Below are 27,513 nucleotides of genomic sequence, written 5' to 3'. Positions count from 1 at the left end.
GCTACTTGTAGCATTGTGTGTGTAGCCTTCAGCAAAGTTTGCTCCTTTTATGTGACAGATGCTGCATTTGTGGAAGAACAGGGAAAGCTGGTGTTATTTTTGTTAGGTGGAGGACAGGTGTTGTTACAAAATGGTTATATACCATCAGCCCTAAAACAGCAGCAAATATGATTCATTCCAACAGAATTGATGTATTTTTGCCAAAAGCTCAGCTTTCGTAAACTTTGACAAATGAATTTGTTTTTTTTACTATCATTTTTTATTAGGGATTCAAAGTAGATATAGTTTAGATTTACAAGTAGTTCCCATTTTTGTTACAACAGGACCATCCACAAGGGTCTCAAAGAGAGCCTTGACAATAAGAAGGACTATTATTAAGCCTCCCTAATAGAGAACTATAGCGCTCCATTTTCATTCGTATCTAGGTGCAGAACAAATGCAGGTCAAAGTTCAGTGTGCTGGGAGCGCCTGTAGATGTGGCCAATGATTTTGGTAACCAGGTGAACAACTACACAAGCCCCTCTTTGGCGTAGTGTAGGATAAATAGATCGTTAGGAGTAAAATATACTTCTATGCGCTGCACTTAGTCTTGGTTTCAGCAAGCACACAAAAATTGCACTGCGCACGCTTAGCTTTACTGACACGCCTCGTGTTGCTCCGGTCCATCCCATCTTGCCCGCGGCCAGCTCTGTGTTGAGCAACGAAAAATAGCAAATCAGCACTAGCGTGGGAAAACGCAAGCTGTATGCTTGAATCTGTGCTTTCACAGTGTGCTCTGTGTCGCACCATTCACTTTTATTTAACTTCCTCTGTCAGACTGCAGTTTGAATGGCTCCACAAAGGAGCAGTAGTTTGCAGACAGTTCGAAGACAGAGGTCAATGCTAAGAATACCTCTTTTAATGAGCAGTGTGAACTGTATTTCCATCAACCAGCTGCCTGTCTTGGACAGCTTTAGACTTCCTCTTCAATAAATTTGAAGGAAATGGTGTATTGTGGTGAAGAAAAGTGCCATGGTGGTTAATTAACTAGTTTTGTTGAGTTATGTATTGATATGTGATCATTTGGTCTGTTACTTAAGGACCTCAGGACCCCTCATGGTTCTTGACTTTTCCAGCCAGCAGTGTAAAACTCAAAGATATTCAATCAACTATCACAGTAGACAAGGCAAAGGAACAGATCCTCACATCTCAGATGCTAGAATCAAGATAATAGTTGATCTTCCGACAGTCAACATCAACCACTGCACTAGAACCATAGTCACAGCACTGAAGTGTGTCAGTCAGAACTAGTGAGTGGAAGTGGAGAGTGTAACAGTGGTGCATGAGTTGCCTACTGTTTGACTAGTGTCTGCTGGCTATGACATACAACATGCTATTAACAATGAACATAAACACTAAAACCACTTATCATCAGCCACTTTTCCTTTTCAGCTCTGCATGAGCGTCCCGCTACACCTCCGAGAAGGACAAGTGGCTGACTTGATGCTACACTGCACATTATGGGTAACAATGGAGGTCAGTGTCAAAGGAACATTTTGCCATAAAAAATAAAGATATATTAACAATATCTAAATAAGAGAGAGGAAGTAGAAAAGTGGATGCACATAGTCATTCTGTCTGACTGATGGAGCTGACAGCAGTGATCCAGAGTCCCTCATCTGTCAGTCCTGCTCAATCACTTGAGTGCCAACAGCACAGAACAACCATAACACCAGCCACCATTTCTCTGAAGAAATGCTGTTTGATGGCTCAACGCTCTCTCAGTGGAGACTGGTTTGGTTTCGACGAGTCGCTCGTATAACCTGATTGATTTGAAATATTTAACATTCATGTCAAAATGTAAAATTTTCCTCCAAGTTGCTGCAACAAACATCTCAAATGTCTTAAAGATAAAATAGTGGATCTGGTAAATCAAACCCTAATTGTGATTGAAGCAGATTGAAATGATTATGAAAAAGGATTGTCCAGTTTAAATTTACAACTGTACCAGTACATTATAAAGTTAATAATTAAAAGTACTTCAGACTTACCTAAATTGCTATTTATTAACTTGTGTTGAGTTATTTGATTTCCTTTTATATGTAAAATATTTTTATCTAATTTCTGTTTTAATGATATGTTGTTGTACAACCTCTAGTACTATGTGTGTGTTATTATTGGCATACTACCACCTCTGCTTGATGGTGGATTTGAATATGATGATCAATACCAAGTGAATTACACACACAAGTAGTAATCCAGATCAGTGTGTTTGTATGGGAGCAAAGGGGCACATGTAGTCTCTATGCTAAGTATAAAACCGCTCTCAGCAGGACATCCATCCTTTGGCACGAGAGCCATTACTGCACTACCAACATGAACCTCTCCAATGCACACTCACCTACATGCACACACATACAGTATGCTTGTGTTTAAACATTCTACTTTAAAGCGGTACTCCAAATGTAGTGTTGCTCTGTCATAAAGTTGGAAGACTCTGTTTTTGAAAGATAGATAGATATTTAAACTTTTATATGGTTCAGATTCAAAAATACTGGATCCTACATTTCCCATCCTGCAACTCCACTGAACCACCTGTGTCTTGAATTCCTCACTCAAATGGGTTCCTTTGGCCTTCTGTTATATAAATTAACTGATAAAATACCCATGATGACATGTGATATGACATTATCTAGGTCAGGGGTGTCAAACTCATTTTAGTTAAGGGGCCACATACTGCCCACTTTCATCTCAAGTGGGCCAGACCAGTAAAATCATAGCATAATAACGCATACATAACGACAATATTTCTCTATGTTTAAATCATTGGTGAAGGTTTTTGGATGATAAACCCTATTTTAAGGTCTTTCTACAATAAACTAGAAACATAAAGACCAAAAACTCAGACATCAGCCCACTGTTTATCTGCCTGGGCTCTCCTCTGCAGATTCCCTCGCAGCGAGCGCTGCTCCCTCCGGAGCAGACGTCGCATTTACGCTGTTTTTGAAGCAATTACTGGATCGATTAAAAAAAATTACAAAATGTTTGTACTCATTAACCTCCATATTCTCATAGAAATGCAATTTATGTCTTTCTGTAATTTTCACACTTAGCAAAGTCATCCGGCGGGCCAGATCCGGCCCGCGGGCCGTATGTTTGACACCCCTGATCTAGGTTATTCTGCAACAGAACACATTACACACAGCTGTTTTCATGGCTTTCACGAGGCTTCTAATTTATATAATGAGTTCAGACTTCCCCACCAGGGATTAACAGGTGCACATTTTCAAAGGGTCGTCATCTGTATGCCACTAATCTGTCTCTAGCTCGGATTCAGGACTCTACACTTGACATCATAATCATGGCTATCACCCAGAATGTGGACCTCATTTTTTTTGTCCCAGACATTGGCAGTACTGGGCAGCATTTGTATAGGAGGAAACGGTCCTGTACCATCTGTGATTGTCAATGCAGCATGCCTCACATCCACACTCACACTGAAAAAAATTAATCTCACTCAAACCCGACAGACAGCATGCAGAATAAATATGATTTAGCTGCTCACTGCTGTAAAAAAAAAAAAAAAGCAACTCATTGTGAATATCTAACTATCAGTGACTTTCCAAAGTCACATTACACGTATTGTTAGTAGAAAAGGTTATTTTGTGTATTGACTGATTCATCATTACACTATGACCAAATACTGTAATGTGAATATATTTGTGAGCACAGATTTGGGACACAACTGTGGTTTCTATTGACTTGAATAGATTCCTGCTTTATAGCTGCCTGTCTGATGTTTTTTTTTCTACAGTTTTGGACTCATTAAGTTTTCCAACCATTTGTTTCATATTAAAAAAAATCTTCCACTAATAACATGAGCAGATGTGAGCATCCAGGAGAGAGATGACACCATGGTTGTAAACTGGATCAAGGCTAATCAGCGTCATTAAGCGTGACCATCTTCATACACAAAAAGCGTGATATCCACGATAGCAGCAGGCAAAACAATAATTGATTAAAACTGTCTCATTAGATTTAGTTCAGGTTTGACGCTTCCCGTAAAGATCAAACATCCTTACAATCATGTTAAAGAGCACACCACGGCAGACAGGTCAAATCCTAATCAGAAATCAGTCTACATGTGCTTACTTGTGGCTCTTTGCTGCTTTTGTTTGTAAAAAGGTGACATGTTATCTGCAGTGTTTACAGAGTGTTGTGTGTCATTGAGCTGAGAACAGAATGACTGCTTTTACTTTTGGTTCTCTTTTGGACGATTGTGCTGCAATAATTACCTTGATGATGACACGGGAGTTTCATGAGGTAGCTGAGCTCTGTAGCATAGTTTTGTTCCCACCACCATCACACTGATGCTCACATTTAGCAAGCACCACCAACTCTGAAATAAACAAAAAACACAGTGGGCCTTATGCAAGAACACTTTAGTCTGGTTTTCAAACCTCTTGTTTTCTATGAGGTTTGCTTCATTCTTCAGGCCTCAATTCCATGTGGAAGCCCACATGAAGACCACACTGATACACTTGTTCAACTCTAGATTCATTCCCACTGTCTGAACACAACAGGTACAACAGGTCTGGACCAATCGTGCATTTTTGAATATGAGAAAATATGAGAGAAACGGGTGAACGAAACACGTTCTCTGACATCATCTGTTTGTGCCACACAAATCTATTTGAAGTGTTCTTCCATGAGACACATTGATTCTTGATGTAAACTGTAAGCTATTGTAATTTCATCTGGTAGCCATATGGGGTTCCTTGGCTGTTGCATTTCTATGTTGAAAAAAAAAAAAATCCCAATTTTTTTAACAGAATTTAGAAGACATGGTTAATTTCATTTATTAAGGTAACATGCACAAAGTAAAAAATAAAAATAAAAAAAAAACACAAAAAGGAAAAACCTGTTTCATAAAATCAAATGTATCATATTTCCACATGATTTGAGCATTTATTGCACAAGTTTAAAGTTTGAACTAATGAGGAGCTAAATAAGGAAGATCAGTATCTCAAAATGTGTTCATTCATTATGTACCCAAAAGGCGTAATTTGGTGGAAAATATATTTATGTGAAAATCCATGCTCACAGATTTATAAAGGATGACAATGTACTGCTTATCACATCAATTGGTAGATCACCCACGTTTACTAATCAGTGGACAGTTTCTTAATCTGCATGTACATATTTAAAAAAAATGTTACGTGACATTCCAACAAACACTTATTATGACGTAATTTTATGAGATAGTAGTATCTTAAAATTATGAGAAATCTTCAGATGCCAAAACTGAAAAAAACAAATCTGGCCTGATCCAAAAGCTGAATGGGAGGTGATGAGTAGTACGACATCCAATGTCTTGCTCCTTATTTCGTACAGTTAGAAATCTCTCTTTCTCTGTGCACCTCTCTCTTCCCTGTCTTTTTATACTTAAATATTAACAAACTGTCATCCAGTAGGCTCCCCATGTGGCACCAGATGTGGTTGTAAAAGATTTGTACAATTGCAGAGCCGGTACTGACATGTTTTAGTTTTCCTATGTTCCACGCTCTGGACACAGTTTTGGTGCTGGTGCTGTTGTTTTGATGGAATGCCACTTTAGAGAGCCCTGTGAGCCATATCTGGTTACTGGGCTCCAATGGGAAACCAGTGACAAAGTACACTATTAGAAAAGGTATTCAGTTTAATCTTATCAAACTATGCAACATGTACTGGAACTGGAAAAGCATCTTAACCCTGTGTTGCCTGTGCTTATTATCATCCCCCTGTTGACCTTTTTTTTTTCTTCCTCATTTTCATCTGTTTTGTGGCTTTCAACATAAAAAGATTGTAAAATATGTAAATAAACTTCACTTCTGATAAAATGTAATATTGGCTGGATTCATTTAAAGCTGTTTGGTTTTACCACACTGATGTAAACATGTAATTTCTCTGCATGTAGGTTAAAACACTGGAGAGTATTATATGTTAAACCCTTTGTCATAAGACATGCTGGCAGCTCTGTGAAGCTTTAATTGGACAAGAGTGTTTTGAGATAGATGCTAACGTGCTATGTCAAACGTGCTATGTTTTCTGCCAGTGTTCACTGGCAAAAAACAAGTCAAAGTGTCGAAGGTTTCCTAAATGTCAACGTGAACTGAAAACGCTTACACAATATAATGAAATCAGGGTGGTGCACACATAAATTACGCACATTCAAGGCTTCCAATGCATTTAATTTATTTAGAACACTGAAGAAGAGCAATGTGCTCAAAACATCATTGGTATTATAGTTTTGATTTAAATGGCCTAAGCTGGTTGAACGTAAATTGCTCGAACCTTTCTTGCGCAAATGACATCTATGGTCTTACATGGCTGGAAAGACCACTAAACCAGAGAAGTAGGTGAAAAGACTTTTGAATTGTTACCCTTTCATGTGTAATTTAATTGCAATTAATTTGTAGTTAACCCAAGTTTCCTTTTACATGATATGGGTGGGATTGGTTACTGCATCATGACGCATGCTAACTGTCTGATTCACATTCACTTCAATAGACAAGAATCAGTTAAATTATTGATATGATAAACTAAATAAGATGGTTGCATTAAAAAAAAATCTGGTTTCGATCTAAGATCCCACAGATTTAGGATTGTTCTGTTCATTTGCACATGGCTTTCATGGCTTTAGTGGGAAACACTAAAGCCATGAAAATAGGCTTCGGTCAGCTAAGTTGCAGTTACACTTGGTTGGGGCTGGTGGAAATTGAAGTGAGATTTTACCTAAAAAATTCTAATGCATGAGCGTGTCTTTACCGACACAGCCCTCGTTGCGCCATTTTCTACCCATCTTGGCCCAGCCAAGATCATGTTGAGCCACGAAAATAGCAACTAGATGCAAGTGTAGAAAAAAAGTCCCAAAATTGCATATTTGCTTCGAGTCAGTATCAACCTGGAGTTTCCCAATCGGGCGATGCAAGTGTTCACTTAAAGGGGGCATCGTTGCATTTGACCGGAGGGTGGCAACACAAGGAAGAGAAATTCTCTTGATGAAATCATCAAAGGTACAGTTCTATACATTTTGTATGGTGCAAAACTGCTTTTACTGCTTGGAGTGTCAATATGATGACATAATAAGATATTAGTGGATAAGTAACACTTTTTATAGAGCCACAAAACTGTTCGGCATCACTCGTTACGAGGTTATATTATTTCGTCAATACCGGCCTATTACAATAGAAGATGACATCACTGAAAGTCATGCCCTTGACCCTGTGAGTTGAGCAGCTGTGGCACCTTATCAAGCGGCAACCAACCTTGAAGCCAACGATTATTTTGTTCACTGCCACACTGAAGCCTCGAGTTTCATCTTTGGCCATCTTGAGTGTTTAGAGCAGTTTGGAGCCAAAAATGTCCAAGAGCTGTGGAGGAGCAAGCAGTGGATTTCCTTTGATCTGATCGTAAACCTGAGGACATTATTCCCGCCCTCTTGTTGCTGAAACCTGACTGCACTGCAGGCCTGTCAATCAAACAGACATGCCCCCCAAAGATATGGCTTTTTGAGGCCTAACATTTAATTATTAATGATGAGATTATTTTCAGATGGACTGCTAGAAAATTACAACCCCATTTCCCCAAAAAAGTTGGGACGCTGTGTAAAATTTGAATAAAAACAGAATGCGATGATTTGCAAATCATGTAAACACATACTTAATTGAAAATACACCAAAGACAACATAACAAATGTTAAAACTGAATTTTTTTTTTTATTGTGATTTGAAGAATTTACTCTCATTTTGAATTTTATATGTTGCATCACATCTTCCTTTAACAACACTCTGTAAACGTTAGGGAACTGAGGAGACCAATTGCTGGAGTTTTGAAAGTGAAATATTGTCCCATTCAAAATAGTCACATATGAATATAATTTCAGAAAACAAGATAAATTAAATGATTTAATGTGAAAGGAAGTCATAATAAACAATGAACGAGTGGTACAGGAACTCTATTCAGTTTTATTTTGTAATGTTAAACCTTGCATGAATTATATCATTTTATAACCACCGACTTAAAGCAAAATTAGAAGAACAATTAAGACATCTTGTGACTGCTCTGTCACTGAAGCCCTGAAGCTGGATGAGGAAAAATAACCACAGACATTTATATCTTGACACCAAATACTCTGAGGGCAAATCAGATATACAGACAGGAATAAAGGCCAAACACTTAACTTGTCTGCTCTAATGTTTAGAGACTTCTGGATACGAATCACCACCAAACACGATGGCACCAGTGAGCCTGGAAACACGCCGACAGATGAACACACACAATTTTAACATGTGACTTTATCCTCATGCAATGACATCTATCACAAGATCTCTGTGAGAAAATTAGGCATTTTTTTGTGCATTCATGTGCTGTTGGAATTATTGGATGAACTGTACAGATGTCGTTATAACTACGCATTGGTACTACACAAACTGAGTGTAATCAGATTTCATAAAAAATGCTGACAGTTGAGCTCAATTAATCACTTGAAAGTAAAATCTTGAAACTCGAAAGCAAAGTAATGTTGTTCTCACGTGACTGTTGTTATGAATCTAATCCTGTCTGCAAATGTTTCATCCAAATCCTTAAACACTTGTCACATTTAAGAAGAAACTTTTTCTGTTTTAGCTGGGTAAAAAAAAAAGAAAGAAAACACCAAACCGAGCTAACGTAGAAACCTTTGATATCAAACTGAAATTTACAGAGTTTTGCTGAGAAGTCACTTTAGCTGTAATTAGCAGCAGACTGTGTGAATGTTTTAACCGGAAGTTACCGTAAAAGACAAACAGGAAATGAATGAAAAGATTAAAGGGGCGGGCTACATGAGGTCAGTAAAGTCTGTGATCTTCAGCGCAATATGAAAGTTGAAAATCTCCTATCAGCACTCACTCTGATGTAAATGAACAGCTGACATGTGAAACTTGTAAAACCTGCAAAATCATTCCAGTATGTATTTCCTTGCACAAAAACGAAAGAGAAGTGAAATCGAAGTTTGATTTTACAACCCGTAAATTGTTGAGCCTGAAAAAACTATTACTGAGCTAGTTTATACTTGTTAATGAAATGACAGATGACAGAAAAACAGACAGATTCCTGCATTGAGACAAATGCCTGCGGAACTGAAAAAGCACTACTAATTATAAGAAGGAAAATCACTACATTGACACAAAATGAGACACCAAGAGTCAAAAACAAGGAGCATGCAGAGGCTCGAAAAACCAACACAGTTTTACTTCACACAGACACAGACACACCCTCTCTCATGGCCAAAGTGCTAGGATATTAAAAGCTGGGCGTAGGGTGTGTTCTTCTGTCCATACCAGCTGGCAATAAATTGTAATGGATGAGGAGGGCGCACGGGGACCATGTCTTTACCCTAGCTGGAGGATGACAGGGCGTCTCAGAGCCGAAGGACCCACAAGTCATGACAGTATTTCATCGAGACACCCCACAGGATGAGTGTCCATCCTCAACAAAAGAATCATCCATCCAAAATCGTCCTCTTCAACCCAGCGTTCCAAGTTGACTGCCAAACACCGTTTGTCCCATTCATCATTATGTCTTGTCAGCTGGCAGGTCAAAGTTCAAAGGCAGGGAAACAGGAAGCTTCAGGACTTGCCATCTCCGATAGGTAATGAATAGCTCCGGCCATGCCTGTGGGGAGAAACATCCACGACTGTCACTTTGAACTTTGTGGTTTCCTGCTCTTTTAAAAGGCACTAGAGTTTATGTGAGACTGGATGTAACTCTAGTTCCACGAGTATGTGATTATCATGTCTAAGGCTGAAGCACAGATGAAATACATTTATTAATTCAATACAAACCAGCAGTCACGTTTTACACTCATGTCTAGTTAGACTACATGGGATAGTAAACTAAATGAACATAGCAAAACTTCCATTGCTCTGACATGAAGGGATGAAAACTCAGAAGTCCGACACTGTTGAACAGCAACTGACACAGTAGTTGGTGTGTGACGTGGTGGCGTAATACCTAACATTTACCATCAAAAGGATTTTAAAGCTGTTACTTTAAGGTAAAACAGTTGCATAATGTTACTTTAAGTCAGTGCTTCCTCCCAGACTTGGGAAAGACAAAGCCAAGTTTGCATTAGCGACACTTCCCTTTGTTTGGTGATGGCAGTCTTTTCGTCTTTGCCATAACAAAATAATTCCGTTCCCATGTTAACAGGTTAGAGCGGCTAAAACTGCCAACGTGAGAAGGGCGTATATGAACTAAGGCTTTCTCAATTCTGATTCACAAGGTCCTGATTGGATGCGATTTCAGGTTCGATTTGATTAAATATGTATTTGGTTAGGGATTAGGGACATTAAACAGAACTGATTCTCTAAAATTTTAGTACAACTTAGTACATTATTAACAATATTAATATAATAAGGAAGGACCCAAAGCAGTTACATTATTGTCTGTAAAACAGGAGACGAGAGTCTCCAGTCATCGTTGATAAAAATGACAACTATTTGTCAGAAACAAAATACATTCCTCTGAATGTGATGTTAGTGTGACTCTCTCTGCCAATTTAAGTGAAGTTGTGACACTATGTTTTACATGTGGGATTACCACTTCACTGAAATGTTTGTGGGCGTATATCTTTGCCTGTGAAAGTTATTTTTTGGGAACGTGGAAAACTGAATGGGAGTTTACACGCCTCCTCCGACGGGGTCGGGTTTTTGCTCTGATGTTTTTGCAGACAGCCCATCTGGATGAGGCCTTATTAAATGGTTTTAAGAGATTTCTTGTATTTACACAGTATTTCACCTCTGTTTTCACATATCTTAGACAGGGTTTTGCTTTTAGTTCAGTTCTTGACTGTCTTCAAAGTTTTAAAATCCAAAATGCATTCAAATTTTGGAGTCTTTCAACTTGCCGCTGCATTCGGTGGAACAGCATCCGCCGCCATGCTTCTTATCTCTCACGTGCACATGGTCACACGAGATTAACACAGTGAAAGCTTCATGCATCCACGGTTTAAGGCCTTAGACTGTAAAAGATATTAAAAGATAAGTCTCCGGATTTTATGAATTGAAATTGAATTATTAAAGTGAAGATCAATTTGAATGACAAAATCTCTTTTTTAAACTATGCATCACTACACTTGTGGTCTGCACCAGCTGCATACATAGTCCATGAGGATCTTTGAGGAAAATTCACATTTAATTTCAGCATTACATCTTTTCAAGATGGCGCCGCGCTAGCGGCAGCCTGTTGCGGCAGCTCCCCTCCCCTTGTTATTAGTGTTATTAGTAATTTTTTTTAAGCCTTTCTCCTCTCTTCGGAGTTGTTGTTTTTTTCTTCTTCTTCTTTTCTTTCTCTCGTGTTAAGTTAACGGTCCGTAATGGACCGTAATTTTTCCACGTTTCTGGCTGGGGGCACTGTTATTGTTTACCAAGACGTGGCCAAGACCTGGTCGACTTCAGGAGGAAGACGACGGCTCCACAACCGCTGAGAGTTCTGGGAGAGGAGATGGACATGGTTGAGGAGTACAAGTACCTGGTGTCTCCATGACAACAGACTGAACTGGAAGACCAACATCAATGCTGTCTACAAGAAGGTGATGAGTCGACTCTTTTTCTTGAGGAAACTTCGATCCTTCAATGTGTGCAGCGAGATGTTGGAGATGTTCTACCAGTCTGTTGTGGCCAGTGCTTTGTACTTCACTGTGGTCTGCTGGGGGAGCAGCATTGGAGCCGGTGACACCAACAGACTTAACAAACTGGTTAAGAAGGCCGGCTCCATCATCGGCTGCAAACTGGACAGTCTGGAAAAGGTGGTGGAGAGGAGGACGCTGAACAAACTATTGTCCATATTGGATAATCCTGTCCACCCTCTCCACCACCTGCTGCAGGGACAGCGGAGCACTTTCTCTAAAAGGTTCCTCCAGCTCCGCTGTCACAAGGACAGATACAGGAGATCATTCCTGTTACAGGAGATCATTCCAGATACAGGAGATCATTCCTGCCCACTGCAATAAGACTGTACAATAACTCACCTCTGGCAAAATCCATCACAGTACAATAACACTGTTGACTGTGTTTCTTGGTTGCTTGTATATTATATATATAGATATATACTGTACTGTATGTATATATATACATATATATGTTGACTGTGTTTATTGGTTTGTTGTATATAATATATATATAATGTACTGTATATATACTGTATATACTGTGCATTTTATATTTATATTTTTTACTATTTTATTTTATTGCTTTTCTATTATATTATTCTATTCTATTATTTTATTCTATTGTTTCTATTATTGCTTCTGTATGTATGCTGCTGTGGCGAAAAAATTTCCCCTCGGGGATTAATAAAGTATATACCTACCTACCTACCTACCTACATATCAAATTTATGTCACGGCTGTGTAGACGAACTAATAATAACTCATGCAGGAGATTAGGGTGTTGTAGGAGACTGTTTCAGTAAGCGGTGTAGATATACAGTGGTGTGAAAAAGTAGACATCCTGATTTTCCTGATTTCCAATTTTTTTGCATGTCTGTCACACTTAAATGTTTCAGATCATCAAACAAATTTAAATATTAGTCAAAGATAACACAAGTAAACACAAAATGCAGTTTTTAAATGAAGGTTTTTATTATTAAGGGAGAACAAAAATCCAAACCCACATGGCCCTGTGTGAAAAAGTGTTTGCCCCCTCCTGTTAAAACATAACTTAACTGTGGTTTATCACACCTGAGTTCAATTTCTCGAGCCACACCCAGGCCTGATTACTGCCACACCTGTTCTCAATCAAGAAATCACTTCAATAGGACCTGCCTGACAAAGTGAAGTAGACCAGAAGATCCTCAAAAGATAGACATCATGCCGAGATCCAAAGAAATTCAGGAACAAATGAGAAAGAAAGTAATTGAGATCTATCAGTCTGGAAAAGGTTCTAAAGCCATTTCTAAAGCTTTGGGACTCCAGAGAACCACAGTTAGAACCATTATCCACAAATGGAGAAAACATGGAACAGTGGTGAACCTTCCCAGGAGTGGCCAGCCGACCAAAATTACCCCAAGAGAGCAGCGACGACTCATCCGAGAGGTCACAAAAGACCCACGACAACATCCAAAGAACTGCAGGCCTCACTTGCCTCAGTTCAGGTCAGTGTTCATGACTCCACCATAAGAAAGAGACTCGGCAGAAATGGCTGCATGGCAGAGTTCCAAGACCAAAACCACCGCTGAGCAAAAAGAACATTAAGACTCGTCTCATTTTTGCCAGAAAACATCTTGATGATCCTCAAGACTTTTGGGAAAATACTCTGTGGACTGATGAGACAAAAGTTGAACTTTTTGGAAGGTGTGTGTCCCGTTACATCTGGCGTAAAAGTAACACCGCATTTCAGAACAAGAACATCATACCAACAGTAAAATATGGTGGTGGTAGTGTGATGGTCTGGGGCTGTTTTACTGCTTCAGGACCTGGAAGACTTGCTGTGATAAATGGAACCATGAATTCTACTGTCTACCAAAACATCCTGAAGGAGAACGTCCGGCCGTCTGTTCGTGACCTCAAGCTGAAGCCAACTTGGGTTCTGCAGCAGGACAATGATCCAAAACACACCAGCAAATCCACCTCTGAATGGCTGAAGAAAAACAAAATGAAGACTTTGGAGTGGCCTAGTCAAAGTCCTGACCTGAATCCTATTGAGATGCTGTGGCATGACCTTAAAAAGGAGGTTGGTGCTTGAAAACCCTCCAATGTGGCTGAATTACAACAACTCTGCAAAGATGAGTGGGCCAACATTCCTCCACAGCTGGAAAAGACTCATTGCAAGTTATCACAAACGCTTGATTGCAGTTGTTGCTGCTAAGGGTGGCCCAACCAGTTATTAGGTTTAGGGGGCAAACACTTTTTCACACAGGGCCATGTGGGTTTGGATTTTTTTTTCCTCCCTTAATAATAAAAACCTTCATTTAAAAACTGCATTTTGTGTTTGCTTGTGTTATCTTTGACTAATATTTAAATTTGTTTGATGATCTGAAACATTTAAGTGTGACAAACATGCAAAAAAAAAAAAAAAATCAGGAAGGGGCAAACACTTTTTCACACCACTGTAATTATAGCAGCAGTGTAGACATATTAAGTGAAAAAGTCTACCTGTAATATGATTTTACTGGATGTCACTAGTCAGCTGGTGGCCAAGGAGCTGATGAATGCGCTGCATTCCTATTTGCAAGTGTAGTTCCCCATATAACAAACAGTATTTTGTTTCTCTATCAACATTCAGTCATTCAGACTTTAACAGCAGTGATTAAACATCCGATTTTTTGGGCTCAGAGCTTCATTTACACTCAAAGGAATTTATTTGCTGTGATGTGCTTCCAGTCGTGTCCTGAGTTCTTTCATTACAGCGAAGTGAAAGGCCACTCTAACTTCACACAGACACACTGACTGAGGCTATGCTGTATAATTGGCCATTGATGGAAGAAGATGCGGCAGCAGACTTATTGTTAAACAAATCACAGGCCCATTATTACATCGATTAAGGACCTGCAGTTCTGACTTTCATTCGGAGGAATGAAAAATGCCAAAGCAGTTATTTTTAATCAATGCAGTGAAAAGTTTAATTCATGCATGAACAAGAATTTGGTACCTTCGAAAAGAGAGTACGGTCTGTCGGGGATACGACAGCCATGCGTCCCATAGTCCAGACACCACTCGCCAAACTGGGGAAAGATAGAAACAATTGTATGTCAACATTCACAGAAAATGTATCTGAAAGTGCATGATTAAATGCAAAAAAAAAGGACATTGCAGATAATTAAGTTATTGCTGCCGGCAGCACAGTCACGACGCAAAAAACAGTCTTTGTTCTTCTTTTTAAAAAGGAGGAGATCTCTGGTAATTACAGTGTCAAAAGCAAAGGGGAAAAAATATTGACTTATTATTCTTCCCTTTCCTACTCTCCTTCACTTATTTTTGTTGTCATTTTTCCATCTTCTCTTTTTGTACTTTTGCTTGTAAGTAGATCATTTTCCTCTTCATTAGCAAGATTTTGATTCATTACAAATATATACATTTTACCACATCTGTCTTGTGCATATTTTGTGTCAAGTCACCACTGTTTCCCCGAGGACGTTGTGGCAGAGGAGGTGGAGCACGTGTGAGTGTGAAAAAAGTTGTGTGTGCTCACAAAGCCCGCTCGGCCTGGAAGTCTGCTATGCACCTGCCGGGCATGTTTACCACTGATTTGCACCATCTGTTCTTCTAACAACACTGTAAACATTTGGGAACTGAGGAGACAATTTTCTGGAGTTTTGAAAGTGAAATGTTGTCCAATTCTTGCCTGAATTTCAGCCGCTCAACAGTTCGGGTCTCCTTTGTTGTATTTTTCCCTTCATGTTGTGCCAAATTCTTTAAATGGGTGACAGATATGGATAGGAGGCAGGTTATCTGGACTCTTCTACTAGAAAGCCATGCAGTTGAAATATGTGCAGAATGCAGTTTGGAATTGTTTTGCTGAAATAGGCATGGCGTTCCCTGAAAGAGACATTGTCTGGGTGAGAGCATTAGCTGCTCCAAAACCTGAATATATCATTCAGCATTTATGGTTCCTTTCCAGATGTGTCAGCTACCCATGCCATGTGCCATACATCCCTGTACCATCACAGATGCTGGCTTTTCAAATCTGCGCTGATAACAAGCTGGGTGGTTCCTCTCCTCTTTAGCTTGGAGGAGGCAGCATCCATGATTTCGAAAAACACTTTCACATTTTTCAGACGACGGGACTGTTTTCAACTTCACCTCAGTCCATCTTAAATGAGCTCGGGTCCAAAGAAAACGGCAGTGCTTCTGAATCACATGTAATGATTCAATGATACAAGGACTTCCAGTAGAAAATTGTGTCTGTTTTTAAAGCAGTGCCGCCTGAGGGCCCGAAGATCACGGCCATCCAATATTAGATTTTGACCTTGTCCCTTTCATACAGAGATTTCTGCAGATTTTCTGAATCCTTTTATAATATTATGTCCCTTATATGATTAAATCTTTGAATTCTTTGCAATTTTATGTTGAGGAACCTTATTTTTAATCGTTTGCCCGCGCGGTCTTTCACAGTGATGGACTCCTCTCCATCTTCACTGCTGCCTCTCTGGGATGCTCTTTTTTATACCCTATTATGTTACTGACCTGTTTCCAATTAACCTAATTTGTTGTAAGATGTTCCACCAGGTACATTACACAACTTCCAATCTTTTTTGGCACATGTCCCAACTTTTGTGAGATGTGTTGCTGGCATCAGATTCAAATTGAGCTTATTACTTCATAAAACAATAACATTTCTCAGTTTCAGCATTTGGTGTTGTTTTTGGTCTATATTCAATTATATGATTTGCAAATCATCGCATTCTGTTTCTCTTCACATTTTACATAGCGTCCCAGCTATTTTGAATATGGGGTTGTACAGTATAGCATATTTGATGAGGATTTGTCCTTTAGCCACCACATAAAGCAAATCTCCAGAACTGCCTTCTTTCATCTACGTAATATTATTAAAATCAGGAAAATTCTTCCTCAGCGTGACGCAGAAAAACTCATGTATGCGTTGGTTACTTCTAGACTAGATTGTTGTAATTCCTTGTTGTTAGGATGTCCAAATTACTCATTAAAAACCCTGCAGTTGATCCAAAATGCTGCAGCAAGAGTACTGACGGGATTTAACAAGAGATCATATTTCTCCAGTTTTAGCTTCTCTTCACTGGCTTCCTGTGAAATCAAGAATATAATTTAAAATTATCTTGATGACTTACAAAGCTCTACATGACCAGGCTCCATCATATCTTAGAGATCTTATAGAACCATATAATCCTAGCAGAGCACTTCTCTCTCAGTACACTGGTCTACTTGTGGTTCCTAGAGTTTCTGGAAGTAGAATGGGAGGCGGAGCTTCAGTTTTCAGGCTCCTCCCCTGTGGAACCAACCAGCTCCCAGTTTGTGTTTGAGGGGCAGAAACCCTCTCTAGCTTTAAGATTAGACTCAAAACGTTCCTTCTTGATAAAGCCTATAGTTAGGGCTGGCTCAGGTAGACCTGAACCAACCCTTAGTTATGCTGTTATGGGCCGACACTGCTGGGGGCCTTGTTACATGCTGAGCTTCTTTTCTTTCCTCCTACTCTTTAACTGACTCATACCTCACCATCCTTTTCTCTCCCATAGCTTTTTCTTATTGTCTGTTGTCTCCATTTAGTTCCCTCGCTCGTGTAGTTTCTGTTCTTTCTTTTCCAGATGTCCCGTCATGGAGCTGCATGTCTGCCCTGCGCTTGTCATCTCCACCAACAGTTCCAGCTCCCCTTCCCCGCCAAGGATTGCAGTATAACCAAGAGGACTTTGTTGATTTGTGCAGTAATTTTAGAGAAATTACGCAGAATAAGACTTCAGTTGAATGTTTTTATATTATCTCTTTTATTTCTTTTCCAATTTTACCAAAGGGTGTATTTCCTGTCAAATGAGCGTGTTTACCGTGATATTACAGTATGGAGTCCTCTCCTCTTCTTTCCTATCATTGAAAAAAAAAATTGATTGGTTGTCTTACCTTACAGGCGCGGTACAGATATTTCTTCTCCTGGGTCACCCTGTAAAGTGACAGGAAGGCATAGCCATTGCCGGCAGTGCCGTGGCAGATACCGTAGCCTTTTCTGAGCAGGCCCCGCTGCCAGATCACCTCAGCACAATCTGCAGCCTCCTTCAAGTACTTCTCCTCTTTAAACACCTGGGAAGAAACACATTCAGCCACATTAACAGCTTCACCTAACAAAAGCAGCTAACAAAAGCCACTTTTATTCAGGGGAGGCAGTTTAAGTTTATATAAAACATTCCCTTCAAATTCATGAAAAACATCAGTATTCAAAAAATAAAATCGTAGATATAACTGATCATTTTGTTCACCTTGAACTATGTGGCTGAAAACACTGTTTCTTTATAATTATTGCTGGCTATCTGCTCAATACATCAGCAAAAAAATATGAGCTAAAACCCAAGGAAACCAGTAAGGACTACAGTACTATCACCCAATATCATTTAAGCTGTGTACTATACAAAACATGATTCCTGAGGGACTGGTTGGCATATTCCATCTCTCCTTGGAGAACAGGTAAGAGCTGAGGCCACATTAAAGACTCAATGTTCCCACATGCCCTGGCCTCATTAGTAGGTAGGAAATCTAATCCAGTCAAGAGCAATGCTGCTGCATTTCATAACCGAGCAGACAGGTGACCTATCATCCGTTTATATAGCAGATGAGACAAACAGACACTGTATAACACAGTGGAAGCCTGACAGTTTGTCTGATTAGATGTGATTATGTAAGCCAGCCTCCAACAGCTGTGAAGTCCCCGAAGGCTTCAAACAGGGAAAATGATGCTTTGTAAAGCAGCATCCTGTGTTCTTGTACTCGCGCTATTGTAGAGCTGTCATACAATGAAAACGAAAGTGCAGACATGAGCGACGAATTGTCTTCAGGTTCCTCTACGTTTCTCTTCATCAGCTCCACGTGCAACATAGTTTCATAAAAGGTTATATATATATATATGAAACATGAAATGTGGGTGCTCTCACTGAAAACACATCCTGTTTCCTTTTCCTCTTTAAGATGAAACATCAACTCTCTCTTTGCAAACAATATTATTCCTCGTCTTACTTTCAGCTGGCAGCAGCAGTGTGTGGCAGTACTCTTTGTTTCCACTATTGTTGGTCACCAGCCACATCCAATCCCGTTAACAACCTGAATGTAACTGGCAAACTGCCTCTAATCTCTCGTCTAAGAAGAGATTGCCATTATTGTTTACTCAGTGAAACAAACAATCATTTCATCAAATATGCGTGTGTTTTCTAAAACCATCATGCAACCTACAGTTTACTGTGAATTACTGTAAAAACTAAAGCTCAACAGAACACAGTGTGCAGGCACAACACCCGACCTGGATGCTTCTGCAACCAAAACAGAAAGCGGTTCAAATGCTATTCCTGTGAAAACGAATTTGTTTGATTCGTTGTGATGTTCTGGTGATAGTGAGACAGCAATTAGCAACTGTGCTTCCTGTCGTGCTTTCTTCTCTGTGTGGTGCCAAAGAGTCTCTGCATTAGTGAGAGGAATGTGAATGCTCGAATGGCAGCACATTAGCTGCCAAGTGGCTCCCTAATAGACCAAGAAAAAAAAAGAGGAAATTAGCCTACGGTGCACTGCTGCAGTTTGTGTATGTATGTGTGTATGCACAGCCAGGCTGATGACGTTGGTATCCAGTCAAGTGGAAAGGACTCAGTTTTGTCATAGTTTCATGGTAAAGTGTGCAAATAAAATCATTTTAGATCTGTCACCTATTTGAAAATTTAAAAAAAAACATTCTAAAATTGTTCTCGTGAAATGGAAACATACAGAATTTTTTTTTTTTTTTAAATATAAAATATATAACAATAAAGTGTCCATGCAGTGCACAGCCATGCCACAAGGTGTTAGTGTTGTTTGTGTGTTTGAGATGGACAGATGCACACTGACATTGTTCAAGTGGACTTCACAGCACAAAGAACAGCTCGGTCTCACCTTATGGGCCATGATGAGCATGTGGATGACACCAGGCGCTCCGTGGCACCAGTGAACCAGCCGATCACTCTCGTTGCTAAGTGACGACGGGAAGTTCCCCGAACGAAACCTCTTGTGGCGGACGTAGTCGATGCTGGGTCGAACCAGCTCGGACAGAATATCTGGAAGGACATTTGCTCCGGGCTGAAGGGACACGGAGACAGAGCTGAATTGAATTCGTACTGCGTTAATACTGTGATATCACCGTGTACGACAAGAATAAGCATAATAAGAATTGTCATCAGAGGTTTACAATTGATAGCGATAGCAGACACTCATAAGGTAATAAGCAGGCAAACTCCACACAGACAAGCCCCAGATCCAGAGCCATCTAAAAGTACTGAGTATATAGCATTTATGAAAGAGTTATTTTAAAATAGTTCCTGCTTTCCTGTTATCAGAAATTCTCTTCAAACACCGAAGCAGCATTCTGAAATCATATAATAATGAACGCTTTTATGCTGAACAATGATCTCTGTTGTTTTCACAGAGCACAAGTCAGACACACATACTTGGAAAGCCGATTTTAACTGGTCTGAATGGACTCAACACACACACACACACACACACACACACACACACACACACACACACACACACACACACACACACACACACACACACACACACACACACACACACACACACACACACACACACACACACACACACACACACACACACACACACACAGATGTAGGAATGAATTATTAATTCCCAGCCAGAAGGAATCTGATGTGTTAATGAGAATATCAGTGAACAGAAACCGAGACACACAGCAGTCAACTGTGTGGATTGACCGCAAAGCCTTTAACACATTAACACACAAATCAGCTCCTATTTTAAATGTGTCCACAACAAACTGACTGTTTAACTGTCACTGTATGACACTAAAACCACCACACATACTTAAATCACAGAATATTTAAAAACTATATAAGACATATACAAGGAAAAAAAAAAACTAAAAAGTACATTTTCAAATCTACTTTAGTCTTTATTCGCTCTCTCATCTTTGGTATGACCAAGAAATAATAAGAGTAAACTTCCCTTTTCCCCAATCATATTCATTTGCAAGCCACAGTTTCATGGCATCTCAGAAAAGAAGTGATTTAGCTCAGCAGCCAGCAACACTTTTATGATGTCTGGCTTGAGGAGACAGTGAGATGCTCCAAACAAGGCAACATTAACAAACTGGCATGGTGATGGATATTTCTTGTGGCACTGTTTTGGAATAAGTCTATTAATAAAAAGATGAAACAATGAAGCTAATTTACTGGAGAATATTATGCTATTTGGCTAATATATAAACATCAATACATTTTAAACCTATTTTGACACATTACTATAAATGAAGGAGATTTTTGCCAAAAAGTTGTCTTCTCAGTTGAAATAGGAATCGTTATTGATGCTTTCTGAAACCACTTGAATCGTGTTTTCCTCGGTTTAGTTTCCTTGTTGTTAGGTAGCATGCAGAACTAGCATGTTGAGTCAATGAAAAAACACAATGCCCTCAGTCACAACCACTTTAGCAACGTTGCATGCTTCATCGTTTTCATGTTGTGATAATGATGTGAAGTCGAAAGCAGAGAAACAAACAAACTACATTACCAGTAGAGACTATAATACACCCAGGGTATAGCTGTCATAAACTTCTATTGATTCCTCCAACTTCTGGCCTCATTTCATTGTTGACTGCAGCTGAATCTTTAGACATTATGACAATGCATGAACTCAAAGAGGAATCTAAACAACTGAAGACTGACTAATTGTTACGAATATCAAGTAGTAAACATTTTGTAGTGAGGTCTTGTTGAAAGAGACAGCTTTTAAAGGCAGATATGGAGAGACCCGAAGTTAAGTTGTTACCCTGGTCGACTGCTTTAATTGCTATTTTATGTAAAACATTCTGATGAATCAAAAATTAAAAGAAAAGTTGGATTTTTATTCAGTATGGACTAAACAATGATGGAAGTTGAATACTTTTGTCAGGTTAAAATTATTAGATTTTCCAAAATGCTCTTACATCTGTAGACCAAAAAAACCAACTTAGAACTCTTTTACAACTCTTGTTTCCAAAAAAGTTGGGACGTTGTGCAAAATGTAAATAAAAACAAGCAAATCATGAAAACCTATATTGAATTGCAAATAGACTGAAGACAATATATCAGATATTGAAACAGAGACATGTTATTGTTATACTAATTTTGAATTTGATGAAATGCTATCTTTGGTCTATTTTCAATTAAGTACGGGTTTATGTGATTTGCAAATCATTGCATTCTTTTTTTATCTATATTTTACACAATGTCCCAGCTTTTATGGAAACAGGGTTGTAGTTATGTATATCTGATTCTGATAGTCAGCATAAGATTCGATGCAAAAAGATAAAAGATTAGGCGGAAAGCAACAACCTTATTTTCTGAAGGTTAAGGCTGCATCAGAAGAAAATGCCACAACACAAAGGTCAACATGCTTAAGTGTTTTCCCATCACAAAAAATAATAAATAAATAATTATATAACCATTATTACCAATTCTGGAGAAGACCACAGGTTCTGAGCCCAGTTACTGACAACGAGGTGCACATATCCAACCATCATCTGGCAGAGAAACAACAGTAAGCAATCCCCCCCCCACACACACACACACACACCCTACCTGCATTAGCATATAAAAGATGCCAGCCAGGCCGTGGGCAGCACCGATGTACTGCTTCTTGTGCCATTCATAGAGCAGAGGGCAACGATCAGTCTTTTTCTGTTCTGCTGACATGTTCTTCCCCGATTCCACAATGGCTGTCACCACCTAACATTTAAAGAGAGAGAGGTCAAAAGTCTCTCCATCTAAATATATTCTGGCAGAATGTGGGCTCATCTCATTCCAGGGAAATGACTCCAGCTTCACAAAGCTTGTGTCCTCAAGGTCTTGAGAAGGAAACCAATTGACCTGATTCAGAATTATCCAAATTATCAGAAACTTTTACTCAGATTTGAACTTAAGTGTAAAGTCTCTGAGAAATGTGACAACATTTCTACAACAGCGATGAATTTAAAGTTAGAAAAACTTCAGCATTGGATGAAAAATGTGAGCATCTGTTCATTCAAATGTCTTCTAACATTTGAATGAATAGATGCTCACATGTTCTCCCGGTTAGTATCACAGTGTGGGAGACCATGGTCAGAAAGGGTCTGGTATTAATAGCATTTTATAAGATTGTAATTCTGTATTGAATCCAAAGCTAACTGGTTTCACTTTTAGCCTTTTGCAGCCAATTCAGAGTTAAAAAATAACCATAACTAGATTCACCTGTGATCAGGTTTTCATTAACTGAGAAAGCACAAGCTGTTCAGTTTTTAGTGATAGCCTGATAATAATTCACAACCTTAAACTTCAACCTGAGAATAAATGACATCCAATTAAAAAAGTGGAGCCTATTTGCTTACTTGATTGAAATACAAGATAGCTTAAGAAGGTCCAAACCTCTTCCATTTCGATTAGCTGACAGTTTGTAACCGACGTGACCAGCTAACTTTGCAGTATTTAAAAAATATTGTTAATATATTCAACTGTTTTCATATATGTACTTTTTTGTTATGGGGCCACCCAGCCAAAGCATTCCACATGATTTTATTGTACAAGTGGAGTGACGATAAACATCTTTGACTTTCTCACTCTTCTGTCAGTTGCAGTTGCCTTTTCATTCAGTATAAGAATACTAGGCTCTCTAAACAATGGCACAGGCTGATGAGACGACAGACTGCAGTTATTTATGTTAAGAGAGAAGTTTCAAAAGGCATTTCACATACTGGAGAGGCACATTTTTTTAAAAACTGAAAATATAGCTTTCTTGTGGTTGATGTTTTAGCTCAACATGATGAATATGTGAATGTAAATATATGCACATTAAATAAGGCTTTTTAACCCAAAAACCTCTGGATATGGTAAATTGCACTGACCCTTGAAATTTATCTAGGGCAAACTGAGCTCTGGACACATGCATCACTGCCTTCCATAATGACAGCACCAATGTGTAACAGTAACAGAAGGCCAAGCTAGCCCTGAAAGGAGCAAATTAGCAGAGAAGGTCAACAACTCAGTAATTGAGGAGCCAGAGATCCTATCCTTTTCTCTATTGGCATAATATATACATAATATACAGTGGGTACGGAAAGTATTCAGACCCCTTTAAATTTTTCACTCTTTGTTTCATTGCAGCCATTTGCTAAAATCAAAAAAGTTCATTTTATTTCTCATTAATGTACACTCAGCACCCCATCTTGACAGAAAAAAACTGAAATGTAGAAATTTGTGCAAATTTATTAAAAAAAGAAAACTGAAATATCACATGGTCATAAGTATTCAGACCCTTTGCTCAGTATTGAGTAGAAGCACCCTTTTGAGCTCGTACAGCCATGAGTCTTCTTGGGAATGATGCAACAAGCTTTTCACACCTGGATTTGGGGATCCTCTGCCATTCTTCCTTGCAGATCCTCTCCAGTTCCGTCAGGTTGGATGGTGAACGTTGGTGGACAGACATTTTCAGGTCTCTCCAGAGATGCTCAATTGGGTTTAGGTCAGGGCTCTGGCTGGGCCAGTCAAGAATGGTCACAGAGTTGTTCCGAAGCCACTCCTTTGTTATTTTAGCTGTGTGCTTCGGGTCATTGTCTTGTTGGAAGGTGAACCTTCGGCCCAGTCTGAGGTCCAGAGCACTCTGGAAGAGGTTTTCTTCCAGGATATCTCTGTACTTGGCCGCATCCATCTTTCCTTCAATTGCAACCAGTCGTCCTGTCCCTGCAGCTGAAAAACACCCCCATAGCATGATGCTGCCACCACCATGTTTCACTGTTGGGATTGTATTGGGCAGGTGATGAGCAGTGCCTGGTTTTCTCCACACATACCGCTTAGAATTAACGCCAAAAAGTTCAATCTTGGTCTCATCAGACCAGAGAATCTTATTTTTCATAGTCTGGGAGTCCTTCATGTGTTTTTTGGCAAACTCTATGCAGGCTTTCATATGTCTTGCACTGAGGAGAGGCTTCCGTCGGGCCACTCTGCCATAAAGCCCCGACTGGTGGAGGGCTGCAGTGATAGTTGACTTGGTGGAACTTTCTCCCATCTCCCTACTGCATCTCTGGAGCTCAGCCACAGTGATCTTTGGGTTCTTCTTTACCTCTCTCACCAAGGCTCTTCTCCCACGATTGCTCAGTTTGTCTGGACGGCCAGGTCTAGGAAGAGTTCTGGTCGTCCCAAACTTCTTCCATTTAAGGATTATGGAGGCCACTGTGCTCTTAGGAACCTTGAGTGCTGCAGAAATTATTTTGTAACCTTGGCCAGATCTGTGCCTTGCCACAACTCTGTCTCTGAGCTCCTTGGACAGTTCCTTCGACCTCATGATTCTCATTTGCTCTGACATGCACTGTGAGCTGTAAGGTCTTATATAGACAGGTGTGTGCCTTTCCTAATCAAGTCCAATCAGTTTAATTAAACACAGCTGGACTCCAATGAAGGAGTAGAACCATCTCAAGGAGGATCAGAAGAAATGGACAGCATGTAAGTTAAATATGAGTGTCACAGCAAAGGGTCTGAATACTTATGACCATGTGATATTTCAGTTTTTCTTTTTTAATAAATTTGCACAAATTTCTACATTTCTGTTTTTTTCTGTCAAGATGGGGTGCTGAGTGTACATTAATGAGAAATAAAATGAACTTTTTTGATTTTAGCAAATGGCTGCAATGAAACAAAGAGTGAAAAATTTAAAGGGGTCTGAATACTTTCTGTACCCAGTGTATATATTTTTTTAAACGGCTAAGTTCTGCTACCTGACTAACTGCTGCCAGTTATCAGATTGCAGGTCAGGTTTGCTAAGTCTTTAAGCTTTGCATCAAATTTTAGTTTTGTTATTTTCAAATTGAAATTATTAGGAATTTTCTGCTTTCTCTGTCTGACTGTACCAGTCATCTGCTTCCAGGCAACACATGTGCTGCAAAACTGACATGGAATCCAATATGTGGAGAGGGAGAGGGGAAAAGTGCAGCCAATTTAGTCTAACCAAACAGAGTCTTAGGGTTTAAGTACTGAATATACCCTAAAGTTTTATTTTAATATCATTATCTCCTCCATTGACACTTAAAGGTTTTGTAAAATTACAATTGTTTGATTTTAAGTTTGTCTGTCCATTTGTTAAATATTGACTGAGCACCTGCAGCCATTAATCCATCTCAATGCAAGTAAAATGAACATCACTTAAACATTAGTTGATGATAATGTTTAAGTTTCCTTCATATAACTGTCAGAATGTTAAGCATTAATAAAAAATAAAAAAAGTTTTTAAAAAAAAGTAACAACATTTAATGTTTTGCTGATTTCTTCAGTAAAATCATTTTGCCGCAAGCCGGACAAAATAAAAACAAAAGATCTAATCTGCTTCACTTATAAATTACTTTTTAAGGATAATTTCTGTTGGTGGGTGGTTTTGATGGACACATTTCACAGTTGTGTTGAAGATTTTCTTACAAGCCATACTGTGGGTCTGTGGCTGTATTGCTTAAAATATATACAGTATAAATGAGGGTTTAGGGGCTGGCTCAGGGTTCTGAGTCAGCAGTATGCTGTCCCCATGAAAGACAGAGAGCTTTGCCTCCCTCATGACAGAGCAGATTTATATTCATCCCTGCACATCTATACAGATCTATACTCTCATTCTTCACTGTCCATGTCCTAACTGCTCCCTTTTTTTCCTCCCCCAAAAAATCTAATCTTGACAATTTACAATTCAATGTAGAGAAAAGATGCATCTTTAACAAATATTATTTAAATGTATTCACTCACACAAATCTTCAAGGGCTTCCTATACTTTACATTTGGCATCTCTTTCTCCGTATTGTGATGACATGCACCACCCGTAATCCCTCCACTTCTCTCTCGCTTCCATCACATGCATAAAAGCCTAGAAAAACAATTGACTCTCTCTCGAAGGGAGGAAATGTAATTTAGAAGGGAATTAAGTTGTTTATAGCACGATTTAAACACTGCAACAAACTGAAGCCAACGGTACCCAGTACTAAGAGAATTGAACAGGCTGAATCTAAGGTCTTGTTAGGATTTGCAGCCCATATCCATTTTTTTTTCACATCCAGATTGGACCTAGATTAATTTTTGAAAGTCCAGACAGCAAAAACAACAACACATGAAATGTTATTTTTGCAAATCCTACCCAAAAAACACTTGGAGGTGATTTGAAATGCAATTCCAATTACATTTGTACAGATGTGCTCTGGCGGCTGAGATTGGATTTCTTACATCACTCACAATTTGACACCAACTACTACAGCATTTTCAAAGTGACAAAAATCTCTCATGGACAGGAAGAACATGGACTCAGAGTTACTTGAATGTGTGGTTGTCAGTGTCAGTATATGCTAACATAAACTTGCTGAAGTTCGGAAAGCAGCCTGCCGGTATGTCACCGTATACTGTACATCTTTAGAGTCCATCAGTTTGATGGTATATTGAGTTAACGAAGGAGGTGAGAAGGCAGATGTAATATTGGATGCCCTGAACTCTATTAAAACATAGTTTCATTCAGATTTGATGGCTGTAAGGTGGTAATAGAAGATGTGACGAAGGAACAGAAGGAGTGTCGCAGGTGGAAGTACGAACATCGAGCATCACGGACAAGTTGGCTAAACTGCAAGCTAAAGTACACACGGTGGAGTCAAAAAATAAAGTTCTGGAGGACAAACTCAACCAGATTGCGACGGAACAATCTGAGCATGGGGGGCCTTCCAGGGGTTAAAGATGGATTGCAGTTGTTATTGGATTGGCATAATGTCTAGTTGAAGGTGCCTCTTGAGGACACTAATAAAACAAGGACAAGCTGGC

General features: G+C 39.2%; 2 protein-coding genes across 2 annotated transcripts in view; one reads left to right on the top strand and one right to left on the bottom strand.

Annotated features, from left to right (window-relative positions):
* Window positions 1–4,994, top strand: part of vopp1b (VOPP1 WW domain binding protein b) — a 50,948-nt gene extending 45,954 nt beyond the window's left edge. The window contains exon 6 of the mRNA XM_069698093.1: window positions 77–4,994. The gene's annotated coding sequence lies outside the window, so the exon portion shown is untranslated. The remainder of the gene's footprint in view (window positions 1–76) is intronic.
* Window positions 4,995–7,965: 2,971 nt separating this feature from the next.
* Window positions 7,966–27,513, bottom strand: part of lancl2 (LanC lantibiotic synthetase component C-like 2 (bacterial)) — a 31,959-nt gene continuing 12,411 nt past the window's right edge. The window contains exons 6-10 of the mRNA XM_069698091.1: window positions 22,288–22,434; window positions 19,589–19,771; window positions 17,585–17,761; window positions 14,649–14,721; window positions 7,966–9,672 (exon numbers count right to left, since the gene is read on the bottom strand). Of these exons, the coding sequence (XP_069554192.1) occupies window positions 9,596–9,672; window positions 14,649–14,721; window positions 17,585–17,761; window positions 19,589–19,771; window positions 22,288–22,434 (657 nt within the window). The 3' untranslated portion in view covers window positions 7,966–9,595. The remainder of the gene's footprint in view (window positions 9,673–14,648; window positions 14,722–17,584; window positions 17,762–19,588; window positions 19,772–22,287; window positions 22,435–27,513) is intronic.

This window comes from Brachyistius frenatus, unplaced genomic scaffold, assembly GCF_029030835.1.
Source record: "Brachyistius frenatus isolate BFR_SWC_R1_liver_20210118 unplaced genomic scaffold, ASM2903083v1 Contig_25, whole genome shotgun sequence".
Lineage (NCBI taxonomy): Eukaryota > Metazoa > Chordata > Actinopteri > Embiotocidae > Brachyistius > Brachyistius frenatus.
Note: the sequence above shows the minus strand (reverse complement) of the source record. Positions and strands in the feature narration are given on the sequence as shown.